This window comes from Camelina sativa, chromosome 9, assembly GCF_030686135.1.
Source record: "Camelina sativa cultivar CO46 ecotype springtype chromosome 9, ASM3068613v1".
In the NCBI taxonomy this organism is placed as follows: domain Eukaryota; kingdom Viridiplantae; phylum Streptophyta; class Magnoliopsida; order Brassicales; family Brassicaceae; genus Camelina; species Camelina sativa.
In genome coordinates, this window is record NC_141888.1 from 3,938,112 (window position 1) to 3,955,390 (window position 17,279).

The window sequence follows — 17,279 nt, forward strand, 5'->3', positions numbered from 1 at the left end:
ATTGGATTACAAAATTAAAAGAAGAAAAAAAACATAAACAAGCGTGAGCCTTGATTTTTTTTTAAATCAACAATTTTTTTTTTAAATTACATATATTCCATCCATTTCAAATTAAGTTAGTTTTTAAAGTTTCAGTTCAATATACGTTTTGAAGGCATATAACATTTTTCACACATATCTATTATGGCTATGATATTGGAATATTGTAATATTTCATCTTTAACAAAAAAAAAGAATGTGTAATTTCATATTATTTTAAATCTATATTAATTTAATTGAGGAGGACCTTTCATAATTCTTTATCAAAAATATATATATATAGGCCCTGTTCTTTTTTAAGTTGCTGGATTAGCGACTGCGGCATAAAAATAAACAAGGAAAGTCCTCATTGTTACGAAGAAGCATCGCTGCCGTTGTGAATAAGAGTCGCTGTGCTGTTGAAATGAGATGTCGCAACGGTCGTCAGAAATTCTGACGATTCTTCTCTCTCCTCAGCGATAGTTTTTTCACTCTAATAAACACGTCTGCGTCATCATCTTGCCACTGCCGTTGTCGTTTTGATTTTTGATTGACGTTATTGTTATCGTTATAACGTGTCGCAGTGGCTGATCCAGCAACACAAAAAAGAATAGGGCCATATCCTATGTATATGCTAATATATAAATAAAGAAATATATCCTATGTTCACTTTTATTATTGGTTTAGTGATGACCGATTTCAAATCTGTAAAAAAGTCTTTTAATCAAAGAATTAGGGAATCTTGTTTTTAGGAAGTACCAGTTCTTTTGGTAAGACTTTGAATTGTTGCTGCATACACTCCATACTACATAGTGCATACTACCATTTTAGTATAGAGTAGAATGGACTGTAGTATGGAGTAAACAGTGGTAGGCATAACACCATACAATAGCATGCATAACACCATATCATTATTAATGGTAAAAATCGAATTATGGTATGAAGTGGTGTGTACAAAAAGATTAAAAACAATTTTAATAATATTTTTAATCATAATTAACTAATAACTATTACAAAATATTTTTTAAAAACTACAAATCGAAATCTATTATTCTGATCATCCCATAATCAGCAATATTGTCTTGTATGTTTGCAGCATTTTCATTTTGAATACGGTCTCGAAGATTCTGCCATCCTAATCCTCCCCCTGTTTGGTACGGTCCTCTATGAGTATACCACTCATAATAATCAAGTGTATCTTCGATCTGGTTTTTTCTAATTAGTACAGAGTAATAATAATATAATTATTTTGACCAAAAAAAAAATATAATTATTAAAATAAGATCAAATAAAGATATGTGTAATGCTAAATAAATTCAATTAGTACAGAGTAATAATAATAATATATTATATATATATAATAATAAATTAGCTCATCATGCTTAAGAAATTAACTAATAAATTCTCAAATATCTACTATAAACTAAACTAAAAAGAAAATGAGGTGAAAAAATAAAACTTACTTATGAATTTGAGATGAGATAAATTGTTGATTAAAAAGAGTTTTAGATTGAAGAGCTTCAATGAGTAAAGAGAAGAGAGTTCTCTCTAGATCTAGATTATATTTAGAAAGTACAAACAAACACAACTTTAACCAATGAGATAAAAGTACTAGGATTCAACTAGTTTGAACATGTTTTACCCAATTTTTACTATTGGTATGGAGGTTTTCTGGAGTAAACTGAAATAATCGGACCAATAGTATAATTCACACATTATACAGTATGGAGTTGTATAGTATGGAGAAGTGTATACTTGTCTGGAATGGTGAATGACGTACTAACTGCGGACTGGTCCGATTTTAGTCTAGTTTGGAGCGTACTGGACAACTATTCACAACCTAAGAGTTTATATCTTTAGAACGCAAACAAAGATCCAATAATTCATGTATCATCATCATCATTCGGTTCTTTAGTTGAACAAGTCAGCAAAAAGATGTGATAAAATGTAATAATAAGGTCTCGATCGGGTTTACAGTAAACATGGTTAAACTTCACGTCTAAGGGCATCTCCAATGGTCCTCTATTTTTGCCTCTAGTATAGAATTTCTCTATAATAGAGGTGGGTTTTACTCCAATGGTTCTCTATTCTCACCTCTAAAATAGAGATTGCTATTTTTTCCTCTATTTATAGAGGAACCCTATTTTTTTTTTACAAAGGCTCCAATATAAATAGAGGAAAAAATAGCAATCTCTATTTTATAGAGGACCATTGGATAAAACTCACATCTATTAGGGCATTTCCAACCCACCTCTATATTTGCTTTTTAACTCTATTTTTGAGTAAAATCTACTCCAACTCATCTCAATTTTTACCTCTATAATAGAGATCTCTATTTTTTCTTCTATATATAGAGGAACTCTATTTTTTCCTCTATAATAGAGTTTTTTATTTATAAAATAGTCCTTGAACTTTTAACACTTTTATATTTATGGTCAAAATAAATAAATTATATATTTAATGTCCTTAAACTTTTAACACTTTTATTATTTTATATGATGCAATGTATTTCTTTTATTAAATGTGATATTTAAATAATATTTATGAATGTTAAAAATTTAAGTAATATCATAATTTTATGAAAGTTTCAAAAGTACTAAAATAAATGGGTTAGTTTGCAATTTTTATAATAATAAAATAAAAAGGAATCTCTACGGAATATTTTTTTTAGAGGAAAAAATAGAGGTATCCATTGGAACAAAAGTCAGCTCTATTATAGAGTTCCTCTATTTTTTTTTTGTCAATTAAGAGTTTCTCTATTTTAGAGGTAAAAATAGGGAAAACCATTGGAGATGGTCTTATAGAGTTCACCTATTATAGAAGAAAAAATAAGGAAAACCATTGGAGATGGTCTAAGACTAAGTGTACTAAACAAGTCTAAGCTGGTTCATACACCAAATTGAACCGGTGCCACTAATACCATACAAAAACTTTAACAATACGTGTGATGTGAACTAGGTCTGGGCAAAAAAACCGGACCCGAAACCCAAACCGGAACCGACCCGAAAATATGGACCCGAATCCGAATCCGGAACCGGTAAAATACCCTATTGGGTCCTAATCTCCTAAACCCAAAGAACCGGAACCAAATCCGGAACCGAACCGAAAACCGAATGGATATCCGACATACCCGTAATAAAATCATATATAGAGAATATTAGTTATATATATTTTTATATAACATTGTTATTCAAAGTTACAACTTAAAATTCAAAAATATTATTTTTTCTTAGATCAAAATAATGAAAATACTCAAAATAACCAAAATTATATTGAAATATTTAGCTATATTTTTAAAAATATTTATTTTAAAAAATTTATTTTAATATTTAACATTAAAATTTCTGAATAATCGGGTAAAATTCAGATTTTCGGGTTAAATTTTGGGTAATCAATCGGGTACAAAATACCCGAACCCGAATGATATCCGATTTTTTTGGGTATTTATAGGTTCCGAAATTTTAGACCCGAACCGACCCGAACCCGGTAAGACTCGAACCGAACCTGAACCGATATTTTCTGTTTACCCTATTGGGTCCTAAACTCCTCTACCCGAAAAACCCGAACCCGATCGGTTCCTATCCGAACCCGACCCGAGTACCCGAATGCCCAGAACTAATTGTGACCCATTCCACATCCATCTAGGAACTGAAAACTCAACTCTCTCAAACCCTTAATAGTAGAGACTATCGTACAATCAAAGAGAACCAACCAGATTTATGATAAATTTATATTTTTGATTATAGAAAATATATTTAAAAAATGCTAAATAATATTTTTGTTAATTTACTTAATAAATCAAAACAAATGTGTGTATTTTTGTAAAATTTCTATTTTAAAATGTTCTATATCTCTCAAATTTCTGTAATTATTTAGTGTATTTGTCAAAATTGTCCAAATATTATTAGTTGACATCAATTTTTCTTTCAACAATATTGTGACAATTAAATTCTACAATTAAACTAATTTTTAATTTTTCTTTCAATTAAACTACTTTTTCTAACAATTATAATACAAGTTTAATACATAAGAATATCATATGATAAAATATAGTCAAATTTAGCTTTAAAATCAGAAGAAAAAAACAAAGACTATTCATTAATCATTTATTAGAAAGAAGCCATGTAGTATATCATCAATCTCTCTAGGTCTCACTGTTAATAATTGTCTTTTGTTCAAATCTTTTCAATATTTAATTTTCCTTAAATACATATTATTACACCGAATAATAAAATTATATATATACATACTATAATCTCAAGAAGAAGAAAGAAAAAAAAAAAGAAAAAAAAAGGTAAAGTAAAAAGAAGGCGCCGCCTCATCATCCTCGTCTATCTCTCTCTCTCTAACCTCAATGGCTCGAGAGCAATGAGGAGCCCGATTCCGATTTAGGGTTTCCTCCATATTAATTTATATCAATCCCAATTCCACCACCATCGTCACAAAGCTCTCTCTCTGTCGGGTAATCTCATCTTCTTCTTCTTCTTCTTCTTCTTCTGCCTTATCTCTCTCAGATTATATTAGGGGTTTCTGCAACATTTGCCGTTGATTCACTTCTCTTCTCGCTTGTATTGAATTCGTACTGATCTGGGTCGGTTTTGTTTCTTAATCCAACTATTAGATGATTCGATTTGAACAATAGGACCTCTTGAGACTTTTATCGTGCTTGTTGTGTTCTCTAATCCGATTCACCTTGTTCTTAGGCTATTATGAATGAACTCTGCTTTTTTTTTTGTGCTGTTGCAGTTTTGTATTGTATAGATCTGTTCTTGATTTTAGTTACCCTTATCGAACTTTGTTCCTTCTTCTCTGGATTGTTGTTAAAGTAACAATTTTTAAGTTTGATGATGTTGCTTATGGGGAAGTTAGTTTATTATTGCAGGGTTAATTATAAGCTGCCTCGTAACAAGGAGTTTATAAAGGCTATTCCTTTAAGTTATACAACAACATGCCGAAAGAGAAGAAAGACAGGTCGGATAGGTATAGACGATTATCGCCACTGTGTTGTGAGTCAAGCCTTGGTTTGAAGAAGCCTAGTGAGAAACAAGTTAAGGAATGGGAAGAGGCTCGTTGTCCTGTCTGTATGGAACATCCTCACAATGGGATTCTTCTCATTTGTTCTTCCTATGAAAACGGCTGTCGTCCTTACATGTGTGACACTAGCCATCGCCATTCTAACTGTTTTGATCAGTTCCGTAAAGCTTCTAAAGAGAAGCCACCTTCTTTGTCTTTACTTCATGACCAAGAGGAAAGTAATGTACCAACAACAACAACAACAACTGAGACTGTAGAAGATGTAGCATTAGACTCAACTGCTGGTTTAAATCTAGGAGGAGAAGAGGCTGCTGCGTCTGAGGTTACAGTTGTGACTTTAGGAGAAGGTGAGAGCAGAGAAGAAGGTATTGTAGCAACAGAGGACGATCAAGAAAAAAACAAACCACCTAAGCTTACTTGCCCGTTATGCCGTGGACATATAAAAGAATGGGTTGTAGTTGAAGCTGCTCGGTGTTTCATGAACTCAAAACATAGAAGCTGTTCTTGTGAGACTTGTGATTTCAGCGGAACGTACTCTGATCTGAGGAAGCACGCAAGGGTTCAACATCCAGGAGTAAGGCCATCAGAAGCAGATCCAGAGAGACAGAGAAGCTGGAGGAGGCTAGAAAGGCAGAGAGATTTAGGTGATTTAATTAGCACACTCCAATCTTCTTTTGGAGGAGAAGAAAGGAGTAGTGACGAACTGAGTCTGTTTGATGATGGTGGCTTGCTCACAGTGTTCTTGCTCATCCGCGTGTTTAGACCAGAGTCAAGTGGCCCAAGGAGTAGCTGGTCTGGTACATCTAGAGCTAGGTCACAGATTGGTGGGAGGAGAAGAACTTCAAGACCTTCAAGGCTTTGGGGAGAGAGCTATGAAGGTAATACAGGAACATCATCTAGAGACGAGGAAAATAATCAATCTTCTGATGAACAAGAGTCTGGATCCCGAAGACGTCGTACTAGAAGAAGAGCTTTCATTGACGATGATGATGATGAAGAAGAGCTGTGATGCCTCTTTAAGATCTACCAATTTTATGTTTAAGAGTTTATGGAGAAGAAAAAAATGGGGGAAACGTTTGTAGTAATAACCCCACTTATGAAAACCCTATTCTGTAAAATTTATTTGGAGATTGAAAAAAAAAGTTTCGACTATTGAGGAACAAAATAATTTATACCGTTTACAAATCTCTCTGATAATGAACTCTTAATCAACATAATGTAAACATCATAACCATACAAAAAGACTAAAGGCATTGTAATTAAACGCTTCTCATAAACACAATTGTTTTCTCTTCTGCAGCTTTACAACGTTAAAAAAGAGCTTGAAAATGAAGTAATTTAAGCAGAAGCTGCAGGCTCAGAAGTTGTTGCTTCAGCTGCTGCAGCTCTCTTCTTGGCAAAGTATTCATCTGCTCGTGCTTGGTTCTTTGCAACCGAAGGCTTAACCCATTTCTTTCTTCCGGGCAACACAGTGAGTGTACATCCTGAAGCTTCAAGTTTCTCTTTTGCTTGTGTCGAGAAGGCACGAGCTTTGAAGTTGAGCTTCATGCTTAGTTCTCCGGTACCCAAAATCTGAAAATCCAAGACCAGTCAAAAGCGTTTATATAATTATAGAGAAAAAGATGATGGACTAAGAAGTTTGGAAAACTAACCTTGAGAGGAAGTTTCCTTTCCCTCCCTGAAGGATTGATCAAACCCTTTTGCTTCAGTGACTCCAATGAAACTTCATCTCCCTCCTGAAATCCAGCTGTTTCGATGTCTTTGATATTAACCGGTAAGTATTTAGGTAATCCTGAACGCATACCTGTTTAAAGAACACAACAACACCATGAATGCATCAGGAAACTAAACAAGGGTATGGATCAAAGAAGGATCTTTACTACCACAAATACAAATTCAATCTTTGGTTCCCAATTCTACCCTAACCAAATAAAACGGTAAGAAGCATAACCAAATTAAATAGAGTCTGTGAGTGAGACATTTCATCGAACACTTAGCCTACATCACAAACTCTGGTAAAATCAGAAGACAAAACAAGCAGAAGAATGTTACCTCCGGCGATTCCTCTAAGTTTAGGAAGACGGCGATAAAGAGCAGTTTGACCACCTTCGAAACCTCTCATAATCCCAGGACCGGATCTTGATTTCTGACCTCTCATACCAAAACCACAACTCGCTCCTTGTCCTGCAGAGATACCTCTACCTTTTCTCTTTTGCCTCTTTCTTGAACCAGGTTGAGGTCCAAGATTGTTCAAACGGAATCTCTCCGGAGCTACTGCTCCCTCCGACGACGTAGCCGCCGTTTGGCTTACCACAACAAGAAGTGGTCTCGCAAATTGCTTTCTCGTTTGATTAACCTTTTGGTTGAGTTTGAGAGAAAGAATCTGACTTGGGTTTGCTCCCAAAACGCTTACATTTCCCTGTAGACATTTCTACGGAATTAGTGGCGAGTGAGTGTGTAATCTGACATCTTTAGAAGAAGAAGAGATTGGTTACCTTGAATGAAGTGGAAGGGAAGTGGAGATGGTAACAATGGCGAGAGGTGAGAGGATTTGATGAGATTGAGAGTGGAGCAGCCATGGTCACAGGGGGGCACAAGAAAAAAAAAGCTTCTTCAAGGATAAGGATGAGGGAGGAGATAGATGATATAAATTTTATGAGAAACTTAAAACCAAACGACGGCGTTTTCAAGCTTAGCACTCAATTGTTTATTGGGCCTTTTAGTGAAAACATTTAGCCCATATTGAGTTTTTTACCGAAACCGTTCGAGTTTAAAATTTTAGTTTCTGTCTCATTTTAGTTTTCGAGATAGAAGACAGTGGAAGATGGCATATGCTTTAAAGTTCGAGCACGAAGAAGGAAGTCAAATCCATTAACGAGTCAATTCACTCACTGTCAATTGATTTTGATTTAATCATTCGCTAATGATATTTTATATCTAATCGTATTCGTTTTTTAATCATTTTAATTTGTTTATAATACTCGATGACTTTGTATGACTTTTTTTAAGTAATGAATGGAAATTAAAAAAAAAATAAAAAAAAATCAATCGATAAAAGAATGAAAGTAATTTAAACCAGTATGATTCAATTTATTACATTTATTTGCACAAGATACAGTCTTGTAATATGATATTTGGATTTTGTTGAACAACTAGATTTACCGCAGGACAATTTTTTCTTAAACTAAAACTTTTAAATTTTAAGTTATAATTGTTTGTTGATTTTATTTAGTGTTTTATATTTAGATTGTTAATTTTAGGATTAATTTGTGGTACATTGCATGATATTTGTTTTTTACATAATCCTAATTTAATTTAAATTTTTAATATTCTCATATTGATGGTGTTAATAAAATAATAACATAATGAACACCGAATTAATAATATTTTAATTTATATTTATATCAATCCAAATCCGTCCTGCTATACAACCCGTCAGGTGATATTTAAAACTAAAATATATCTAAAACAATTTTTGGCAGAAACATTTAATTTAGTATTTACTTAAATTACTTTAGTAATCCACAAGATAATTTTTACTTTTACATGTTACATTTTTATGAATACCTGATTTATTTTCAAAGTTAAATAATTTAATTTAATGTATTTTTAAAGATTTAATCTATAAGTTGATATATAAGTAATTTGTAACCTATAATTTTAAAATTTTTTATATTTTGAAAATGATTTAAACATCAGAATAAATTTTAATTAGCAAATAAAGAACATCATTGTAATGAAGAAATCATATTTCTGATTTGTTTAAGTAAATACGATGACAATTATGCTATTTTAGTAAAAAAAAAAATATTAGACGAAGAGTTGTTAGTTTCGGTAAAGTAGAAGACGTCTGGACCTCAACAAAGAGAATCCAATGAATCCGACAAAGCTCCGACGAAGCTCCGGTGAGTCTCGGCTTCTACTTCGAACAACCTTTTCTGACACCTTTGTTGCCAAAAATATGAGTATCTCCGTATTAATTTTTTTTTTTGTTTGTCTCATATACTCTAAATAGAAGAATTTTGGCAACAAAGATTGCATATTAAAAAACACACATTTTTTAAGTTGGGGCTGATCTGTAAATAAAATAGACATGATAATGACTCATATCAATGTAAATAAAATGATTCTTATTCGTAGGTGACCATTAAATCACAACAAAATAAGGCGTACCACCTATTTTCAAGCTAAGGAGACATGGCTAGTAACTATGTTAATAAAATGTTGTCGTTGTGTAGGTGACCCTTAACAACAAACTAATTAAGTAGAGGCAGTCCAATCATCCTCAGCAAGCTATGATTAGAATGGTTAGTTAGTAATAATGAGTGTTGCGTAAATACTTTAACTAAGTCTAAATTTGAGAAAATAAGACTGTTTTTTGCATGATAAACAATTTAATTTAGTAAATGGATTTGAAACATGAAATTATACATTATAGGATCTGGTAAAACAAATGAACCATCTAATTATATGTTTATGTTGGTGTACATTACTTTACATAGAATCTTACTTTACGTTTTTGTTATAATATATAATCTTGTTATAAATAATATTAGCACTTGCTCTAATATATAATCTTGTTATGAACATGGACAATTACTAACATCAATGATTAATAATATGTTGAAAGTTAGTTCAAGAAGAGATTGATAATATGTTCTCAAGCAGGAGCAAAACATTGTCGCAAGTGATAACTTCTAAATTAATGATTCAGATCGGAGCGTTAAATGAAGAAGCAACGCTCGATTTCATATAGGACACATGAAAAAGGTTAATACCTCCATTTGTCCCTGATAGTAACAAACTTTAGGATTAAGAAAGATAATTAGGTGGATACATGATCTTAAAAGAATCGTATACACTGATTTTGTATTAAAAGCATGACATACTTGTATTTATTTAATTAATTATCAAATTAGTATTTAATGTTAATAATAATAGTTCCGATTTTTTTAGAAAGTTATGGGGAAATAATTGTTACAAAAATCAGAAATCTTATCATAATTTAATAAATAATAAATTATAAATTAAAAAATATTTAATGTCAATGACATGATTGAAAATAGATTTGAATTTCAGGATTTATTTGCTAAATATCTCCAAAAATCTATATATAGATTCGAACTAGTTGTCAACAATATACTTTTTAAAAAACATATTTTGATGTTCTAATATTAAAATTTTTAACTTGTCTGTGATGATGATGAAGTGGTTGAAGATCCTATATATCCAAACAAAAAGGAGATGCATGTGTGACCACTTGGATCCTTGAGCTTCGACTCGATGTGAGTTTGTTGAGAAGCTATGCCAAGGGACAATGCTCACCTCTTGATTGGGCCATTTAGTTGAATATACCGGTGCCAATAAGAAAAAAAAAAATATATATATATATATATATATATATATATATATATATACCCATAAAATTATAAGATAAGTTCAACTACAAACCCAAACTATAATAATCATTACATAATCTCAATCACAAACGAAAACATATAATTTAGGGGGTTTCGTAACTTCTTTAATCTTTGACAAGTCTTTTCTTCACAACAACAAGAGAGCAATCTGTATTATATAAGCACCTGCATTTGTTTAAAAGTTATGAGTTATCCAATATTTACGTACTACTAAGTTTTTTGACTGAATACAAAAAAATAATACTTACTCACTTTTTGAGTTTTTGAGTTTGTTGACCGCTCATAACTAATACATCAATCTGTCGCTCTTGAATTATCTTTGGGATCAAGTCATTAGCGTCACCAGCATCTGTAAATGTCTCTGCTTTAATCTGTTTTCAACAAAATTATGATGAGATCATGAGACTAATTAAACATATCATCAAATGATATATTTAAGGAACTTAAATATTTATATGATTTAGTCAAGAGATTATTACCCCATGATTTAAACACATGTTCTTCGCTTTATCTAATATACCCAAAGCAATTTTCGTATTCTTTTCATGAGCCAATCTTATGAGTTCTGAATCTGCAAAAACCACTCAAGAGAACACACATAAAAAAGTTAGCTTTCAAAAATATTACATCTCTCTTTTTTTTTGAATATTTCCAAGATATTAGCTAGCCGATAAAAAAAAACTTACTAGGTGAAAATGGATAGAAGATTTGAGCAAAGCCTACTGATGAAGAGAGCACGGTATGAGGAGTAAAGGAGTTTTGTGGCTGTATTGCAAAGACAAAAACTTTAGAGCTCTCAATGGTATCTTTGTGGTTTTCAAGAGCCCAAATGAGTAAATCATAACTCGAGTTGCTCTCGTCAATAATCACCATAACATTCTTCATCTTCTCTCTCTTTGTTTCTTCTTCTGCTAAAACCTCTTGTCAAGGTGCAACTTTATAGTATTATTTAGAAGTGGATTAACATGTCATCAAAGAGAGTAATATATAAAAAAAATTATATATCTTAGGTGATTGGGGTAATCGAAAAGCATGGTTTAACGACTTGATTCTTTCTTCTTCTCATTTACAAAATAAAATAAGTTGGACAACATGATATATTGGTAATAAATATGGATATGGATCAAGTCCATTGACCACTGACCAGTCCCACAAATTTGCAAACTCTATGGATTGATCGCTTGATCACTAATTAGGTTTAGTTCGGATGCTTATAAATTCGTAATGCGTTTGCAAAAAAAAAAAACATTCACAGAAAGATTCAAAGGATTTTAGTTTTTTTTTTACTGAAAGATTCAAAGGATTAGTTAGAGGTTTAATCCAAATTAATCCGAACACATTTAGTCTAAAGTATTTATCGTAATATTATACTGAAAAAAAAATCGAATAATATGATTTCATTCGACAACATGACATATTATACTTTAAAAACAATTATCAACCAATTCTTGATAGAGATATTAATTCATAAAATGGTTTAATTTGAGTGGACCGTGGTTGGTAATTGCCAAAAACACGCCATTGATGACAACATAAAAACAATTATCTTCTTTGTCTGATTCACCGCCAGTGATGAGTGATGACTGATCACTTAAAAAAAATCATTGTTCTTAGAGTTGGCAGCAATAATTATAAAACCTAAAAAATTAACCTAAGGACATAATTAGCTCAATGGACACAATTAGCTCATTGTCCTTTACAACCTACCTACCTAACCAGTAACCACCGAAGATCTGGTGGGCTCTAGTTTTTATTTATAAAGGCTCGATAACGGTTTCAAATGGGCCTTCTTTCAAGCCCATTATAAAAGCTCTGCGTCTACCATTAAACCCTAGATTACTTGTCTCTCGAGACGCTCTCTGCGAAAAGCATTCTCGATCGTAATCCAAAGGTACTTTGATGATTCTCCAATTCGATTGAAATATATCTCTGTTTGAGCTTCTAGATGCATATCTTTTTTATCACAATCATTTTTTTCAATGGTTTAAGTAGACGTATGAGTCGCTTGGTTAGTTCGAATTTTGAACTTCAATGGATTTAAAGTCTTGATTTTTAGATTCTGGGTATGAGCTTAACGGAGTTCTTAGTTGTATTTTGATGTTTTAGAACATATAGTTCAAGTCTTACATGACATTGATGGAGATATCAAGCTTAAAGATGATTACTTTACTTAATTTGTTTAGCACATATTTTTTTTTTTTTGGTGTCTTTTGTGTTAAAAAGGTTCTGTAATGAAGAAGTCTCGAGAAAGTGGTTTCTTGTTCTGTGGGTTGTGTGGGAATATGCTGATTTTGAAATCAACCAAGTGTGCAGAATGTCCACTTTGCAAAACAACGAGAAATGCTAAAGGTATCCATGAAATTCTCTCTTTATATCATCAAAATCGAAACAGTTTTTGTTTTCTTGTTTCTTGGTTGGTTAACTTTGTTATTTGTGCTTTTTCAGATATCATTGACAAGAACATAGCTTACACAGTTTCTGCTGAGGTATGTTTCTTTCCTGCATCATATATTTTAATCTATATGTTATTCATAAGCTGCTGTGTTGTGTAAATTTGGTTTCTGTTTCACTGAGTTGTAATGTTCTCTATGCTCTTGGTTTGTGTTAGTCCATTGTTATTAGGCTATGAACACACACACATAAATTGAAAAAAATCATTTCCTGCTATGTAGTTAGTTTCAGGCCTGAACATTAGAGACTGTTTTGTTATTTCTTGCAAGAACATTTTATCATGAACATTAGCATACAACTCATGCTCTTTGCTTACTACAGGATATCAGAAGAGAATTAGGAATATCTCTCTTTGGTGAAAAGACGCAGGAAGAAGCAGAGCTACCAAAGGTTTGTAATAAGATAACAGATCTATCACACGTTTTTTCTTTCTCAATCCATGGCTTGTGATGTTGATGGATGATTCGTCTCTTTGCAGATCAAAAAGGCGTGCGAGAAATGCCAGCACCCAGAGCTTGTATACACAACCAGACAGGTATATAATACTCTAGCTTTCGATTCTTTGTTTTCAAGTTATTGTCTTCTTTGTTTCAGTTTCAAAGAGTTGTGTTCATGGGATATTTCTGGTTTTTGCAGACGAGATCAGCGGATGAAGGACAGACAACATACTACACTTGCCCCAATTGTAGTCATAGATTCACAGAAGGTTGAGGTTATAATCATCTCTCCAACATGTGTTTCAGATTTCACAGAGCATACCAGTTTTGTTTCTTACATCAATATTATCTATCAACTTTCATATCCGGTGTGATCATTAGAACTTTATGTGTAGTTTCTTGCATTTATGTCACGAACTCAAACATTCAATGTCATCATCATCAGTAGCTGTTAAAATCATCTAGTAAAGTCCACGTGGATATGGTTGTTTAGGCAGTTTCAAGTGCGGTAGTATAGCCTTTCTTTCATAAAGTAAAAGATGTCTCTGATCCAATTTCCCAAAGCATGTTCTACCTTCTCCACTGAGGGCTATACTACCGCACTTGAAACTGTCTGAACAAACGTATCTACGTGGTCTTTAATAGACTTTACTAGCTACCAAAACAAATTCTCCTTTTTTTTTGTTTCTGTGTTGTACTAGTCTACATGAAAAAAGGATAATGTAAGGTTGGATCATACAATAAATCAAAGAGTATTTGCTCTACAAGTCCGTGATTTACACATCTTGTATAGTACGAAACGAATATCCAAAGAAGCCTCCAGAGCATAACTTGTAAGCACGCACACAACTAGTCTAATACACATTCACGTCAAACTTAATCTTTCTCCATAATCCAACGGCTACAAAACCATTGACATCTTAGATGTACTGTTACATTCCATACACCTCACCGCACCGAATCATTTAGGGGTGTATTCAACCTAATATTCCAAATGATTTTAGTTTTCATGAGATTTTAATTAATTTTGATGATTTTAGGAGGTTGATATGATTTGTTGTAAAATTCTTTCAAATTCCACGTAAAACTATGAGATTTGTATTTCTGTATTTCTAACTAAAGAAATCATTTCAAATTCTCCAGAATCCCAAAAAATTATTAAAATCCAAATCTACAAACTGTTTTGAATAACAGTAGATTTTAATCCGCCGTACACCGCAGAACTATATTTTTAAAAGTAAAATATAAATATAAATTTTTAGTAGATTATATATATATATATATATATATATATGACTAATGTTTTGTAAATTTTAAATGTATATCCCTTATATCTATATATTATTTAGGTTTACCGGTTTAAAAATTTAGGTTTACCAGTTTAAATTGTTAAATTCAGAATATAACATAGTACTGCTTGTTTATTTTACATAATCGTAATTTAATATATTCAATTAGATATGCCTAATATTCTAAATCGATGGTGTTAACAAAATAATGAACTGATGATTCAATAACAATTAATGATATAATTTTTAATTTTTATTAATACACAAACTAATCTGCTACATATCCAAACACAATTTTTCTTCCTTGCTTAAGTAAGACATGCATGTTTTTCAAAATCCAAATAACGAAAAATGCAAAAAAATATAGTTACATTAATTTTTGTATTTTATGATGATTTGAAGCAAGTAAACTAAATAAATCAAACAAAGATGATAGGAAAATTGTAATTTTAATTTAAAAATATTATTTTATATTTCATACAAAATCTTTTAATTATGTTTGGTTATAAGGATAGTAAAAAATTAATTGAAGATATTGTAATTAATTTAATTAGATATTGTAATTAGTCATTGATTGATTAAGGATATATTTTAGGAAATTTTGTTTAGCCCCAAATATTGGTTTTAAATTTCAATTTAAAATTTATTGATAATGTAATTCTTTATAAATAAGTAGCAACTCTAGGATTTATTTGCTAAATGTTTCAAAAATGTATATATAGATAAGATTTTAAGGTAGATTTTTAAATAATTAATTCAATAACAATGGATTTTAGTATACTTCTAAAAATCCATAATTGAATAACAGTGAATTTCAGAAGTCTTTTTAAATTCCATGATTGAATAACATAGCATTTATAAATTTTACATAAATCACTAGAAATTTAAGTTGAATACACCCCTTAATCCTCTCAATTTAAAAACCGCCACTTCAACATTAGACAACCAAACAGTTTAAAAAAACAGAACCATGGAAACGTCGTTGTTTGACTATTCTTCTTCTCCGGTGACACTTCCGTTGTTTCTCCTCCTCTTCCTCGCCGTATACCTCATCGGCTATTTCATAATTTCCGTTCATGGAAATCATCATCACATTTAGGAGCTAGCTGCTTAATGTCACTCTTCCACGGCACTCCCGCCGTCGTAATGGCTTCTCACGCGCTTTTAACAACCCCACACGCCGCCGTTCACTCATTCGCTTCACCCAACACCGTCGTGGAATCAACCGTGCTCGACTTCAGCATGGCTTATTTCACCGTTGATCTCTTCCACTACCTAATCTTCCTCCCTAACGACTTCATATTCATCCTCCACCACATCGCGACGCTCTACGTCTTCGCCACGTGTCGGTTCTCCGTCGGTCATGGAGCTCACGCGCTTCTCCTCCTCTTGGTCCTCGCGGAGGTGACAAGCGCATGTCAGAACGTTTGGACGATCAGCGGGTATAGGAAACACGACGTCGTGATGGCGAGGAAAGTGAGGGAGCTTTTGTCTCCTCCTTTTTACTTGTTTTACACTCTTGTTCGTGGATTAGCTGGTCCGGTGGCTTTGTACGATATGGCGGCGTTTTACGTCAGCGGTGCGGCCGAGGGAGCGGTTCCACGGTGGGCTTGGTTGTCGTGGCTTGTTGTGATAGGGGTTGCGATTTTGGTTAGTGTTTTGTGGGTTTTACGTAATTGGGTTGATTGGTTTAGAGAGAAGAACAACTCTGACAAGAAATCTAAATGAAATGATTAGTATTTTTCTTTTTCCGAACAAAAAGGTAAAAATTGTTTGATTGAATAGAAATCTAGATCTAGTAATGTTCATGCAATATTGTACCTTAATTATGTGGATCTAAATCTTACTGTTTATTTGTTTTGTAAAGTTTTTTGAATCACTCTAAATCTAACTGTTATTTGTGCTGTTAGTTTCTTGAATCACTCTGCAAACGTGAGAATCTTACGTAAACTCAATAAATTATACTTGTCAAGCCTTGAATGTTTTAACCTTTATTTAACCTTTTTTTGTATCTATATTAACATTTTCGAAGTACATTTTGGTTTATGCCCTTTAAGTTTTACTTATTTAATTTGTTTTTTACAACATTAACCCCTAAAACAATTCCATAAATAACATTAGAGAGAAACTCAACTACTAAACTTTCTTAAATTGACCAACATTTGTTACATTTATTACCATAAAATCTTAACAACATATATATATTCCAATTTAACCAAAAATAATTCTACTCATTAAAGTTTTAACCCATTCAATCTCCAAAACTATTTTTATGGATGCTAGAATCTCCCAAATATAAATGATATACAACAGATTTTCCATAACAAAAAAATTTACAATATCCATAATTATATTAACATTAATAAATTTCCTAAACCAGAAATCCAAAAATCCAATTATAAAATGTCACATTAAATATGTTGAAAACCCCCCATATAATTTGGTTTTTAATTTATTTTTGAGGAATTACCAAAAAAATTAAAATTCTATTAATTCTCATAAATTATATATATTGACAAGGAAAAATTATAAACTATAAAAATATGCTAATTTGGTATAATTAACATAATTAAACTTGATAAAAAACTTATTTTGATTATTTTTTACGCAAAAACTTATTTTGATTTTGA

At 31.9% G+C, this 17,279-nt stretch overlaps 4 protein-coding genes and 1 pseudogene across 8 annotated transcripts; 3 read left to right on the forward strand and 2 right to left on the reverse strand.

Annotated features, from left to right (window-relative positions):
• The first annotated feature begins 4,260 nt into the window (after positions 1–4,260).
• Positions 4,261–6,204, forward strand: LOC104710371 (uncharacterized). The gene is made up of 2 exons (XM_087464651.1): positions 4,261–4,480; positions 4,901–6,204. The coding sequence occupies exon 2, from the start codon at positions 4,967–4,969 to the stop codon at positions 6,059–6,061; it is 1,095 nt and encodes a 364-aa protein (XP_087320777.1). The 5' UTR covers positions 4,261–4,480; positions 4,901–4,966; the 3' UTR covers positions 6,062–6,204.
• Positions 6,183–7,933, reverse strand: LOC104710373 (large ribosomal subunit protein uL15c). Its single transcript, XM_010426950.3, has 4 exons — positions 7,548–7,933; positions 7,105–7,471; positions 6,705–6,856; positions 6,183–6,624 (listed from the first exon to the last, which is right to left on the reverse strand). Exons 1-4 carry the CDS (start codon positions 7,629–7,631, stop codon positions 6,391–6,393), a joined length of 837 nt encoding a protein of 278 aa, XP_010425252.1. The 5' UTR covers positions 7,632–7,933; the 3' UTR covers positions 6,183–6,390.
• Positions 7,934–10,478: 2,545 nt separating this feature from the next.
• LOC104710374 (uncharacterized) lies at positions 10,479–11,420 on the reverse strand. Of its 4 annotated transcripts, none has more exons than XM_087464077.1 (4): positions 11,159–11,420; positions 10,952–11,055; positions 10,721–10,843; positions 10,479–10,637 (listed from the first exon to the last, which is right to left on the reverse strand). In XM_087464077.1, exons 1-3 carry the CDS (start codon positions 11,355–11,357, stop codon positions 10,721–10,723), a joined length of 426 nt encoding a protein of 141 aa, XP_087320203.1. In that variant the 5' UTR covers positions 11,358–11,420; the 3' UTR covers positions 10,479–10,637. The 4 variants fall into 4 exon arrangements, with proteins under 4 accessions (XP_087320203.1, XP_087320202.1, XP_010425254.1 ...); XM_087464076.1 differs by having other exon boundaries at positions 10,725–10,843; positions 11,159–11,418; XM_010426952.3 differs by having other exon boundaries at positions 10,952–11,043; positions 11,159–11,412.
• An 834-nt stretch (positions 11,421–12,254) lies between these two features.
• On the forward strand, positions 12,255–13,820 carry LOC104710375 (uncharacterized). Its single transcript, XM_010426954.2, has 6 exons — positions 12,255–12,363; positions 12,696–12,821; positions 12,918–12,958; positions 13,245–13,313; positions 13,402–13,458; positions 13,560–13,820. Exons 2-6 carry the CDS (start codon positions 12,704–12,706, stop codon positions 13,632–13,634), a joined length of 360 nt encoding a protein of 119 aa, XP_010425256.1. The 5' UTR covers positions 12,255–12,363; positions 12,696–12,703; the 3' UTR covers positions 13,635–13,820.
• A 1,648-nt stretch (positions 13,821–15,468) lies between these two features.
• On the forward strand, positions 15,469–16,641 carry LOC104710376 (TLC domain-containing protein At5g14285 pseudogene; annotated as a pseudogene). The gene has a single exon (XR_015564970.1). The product of XR_015564970.1 is annotated as a TLC domain-containing protein At5g14285 pseudogene (transcript).
• The last annotated feature ends 638 nt before the right edge of the window (positions 16,642–17,279 follow it).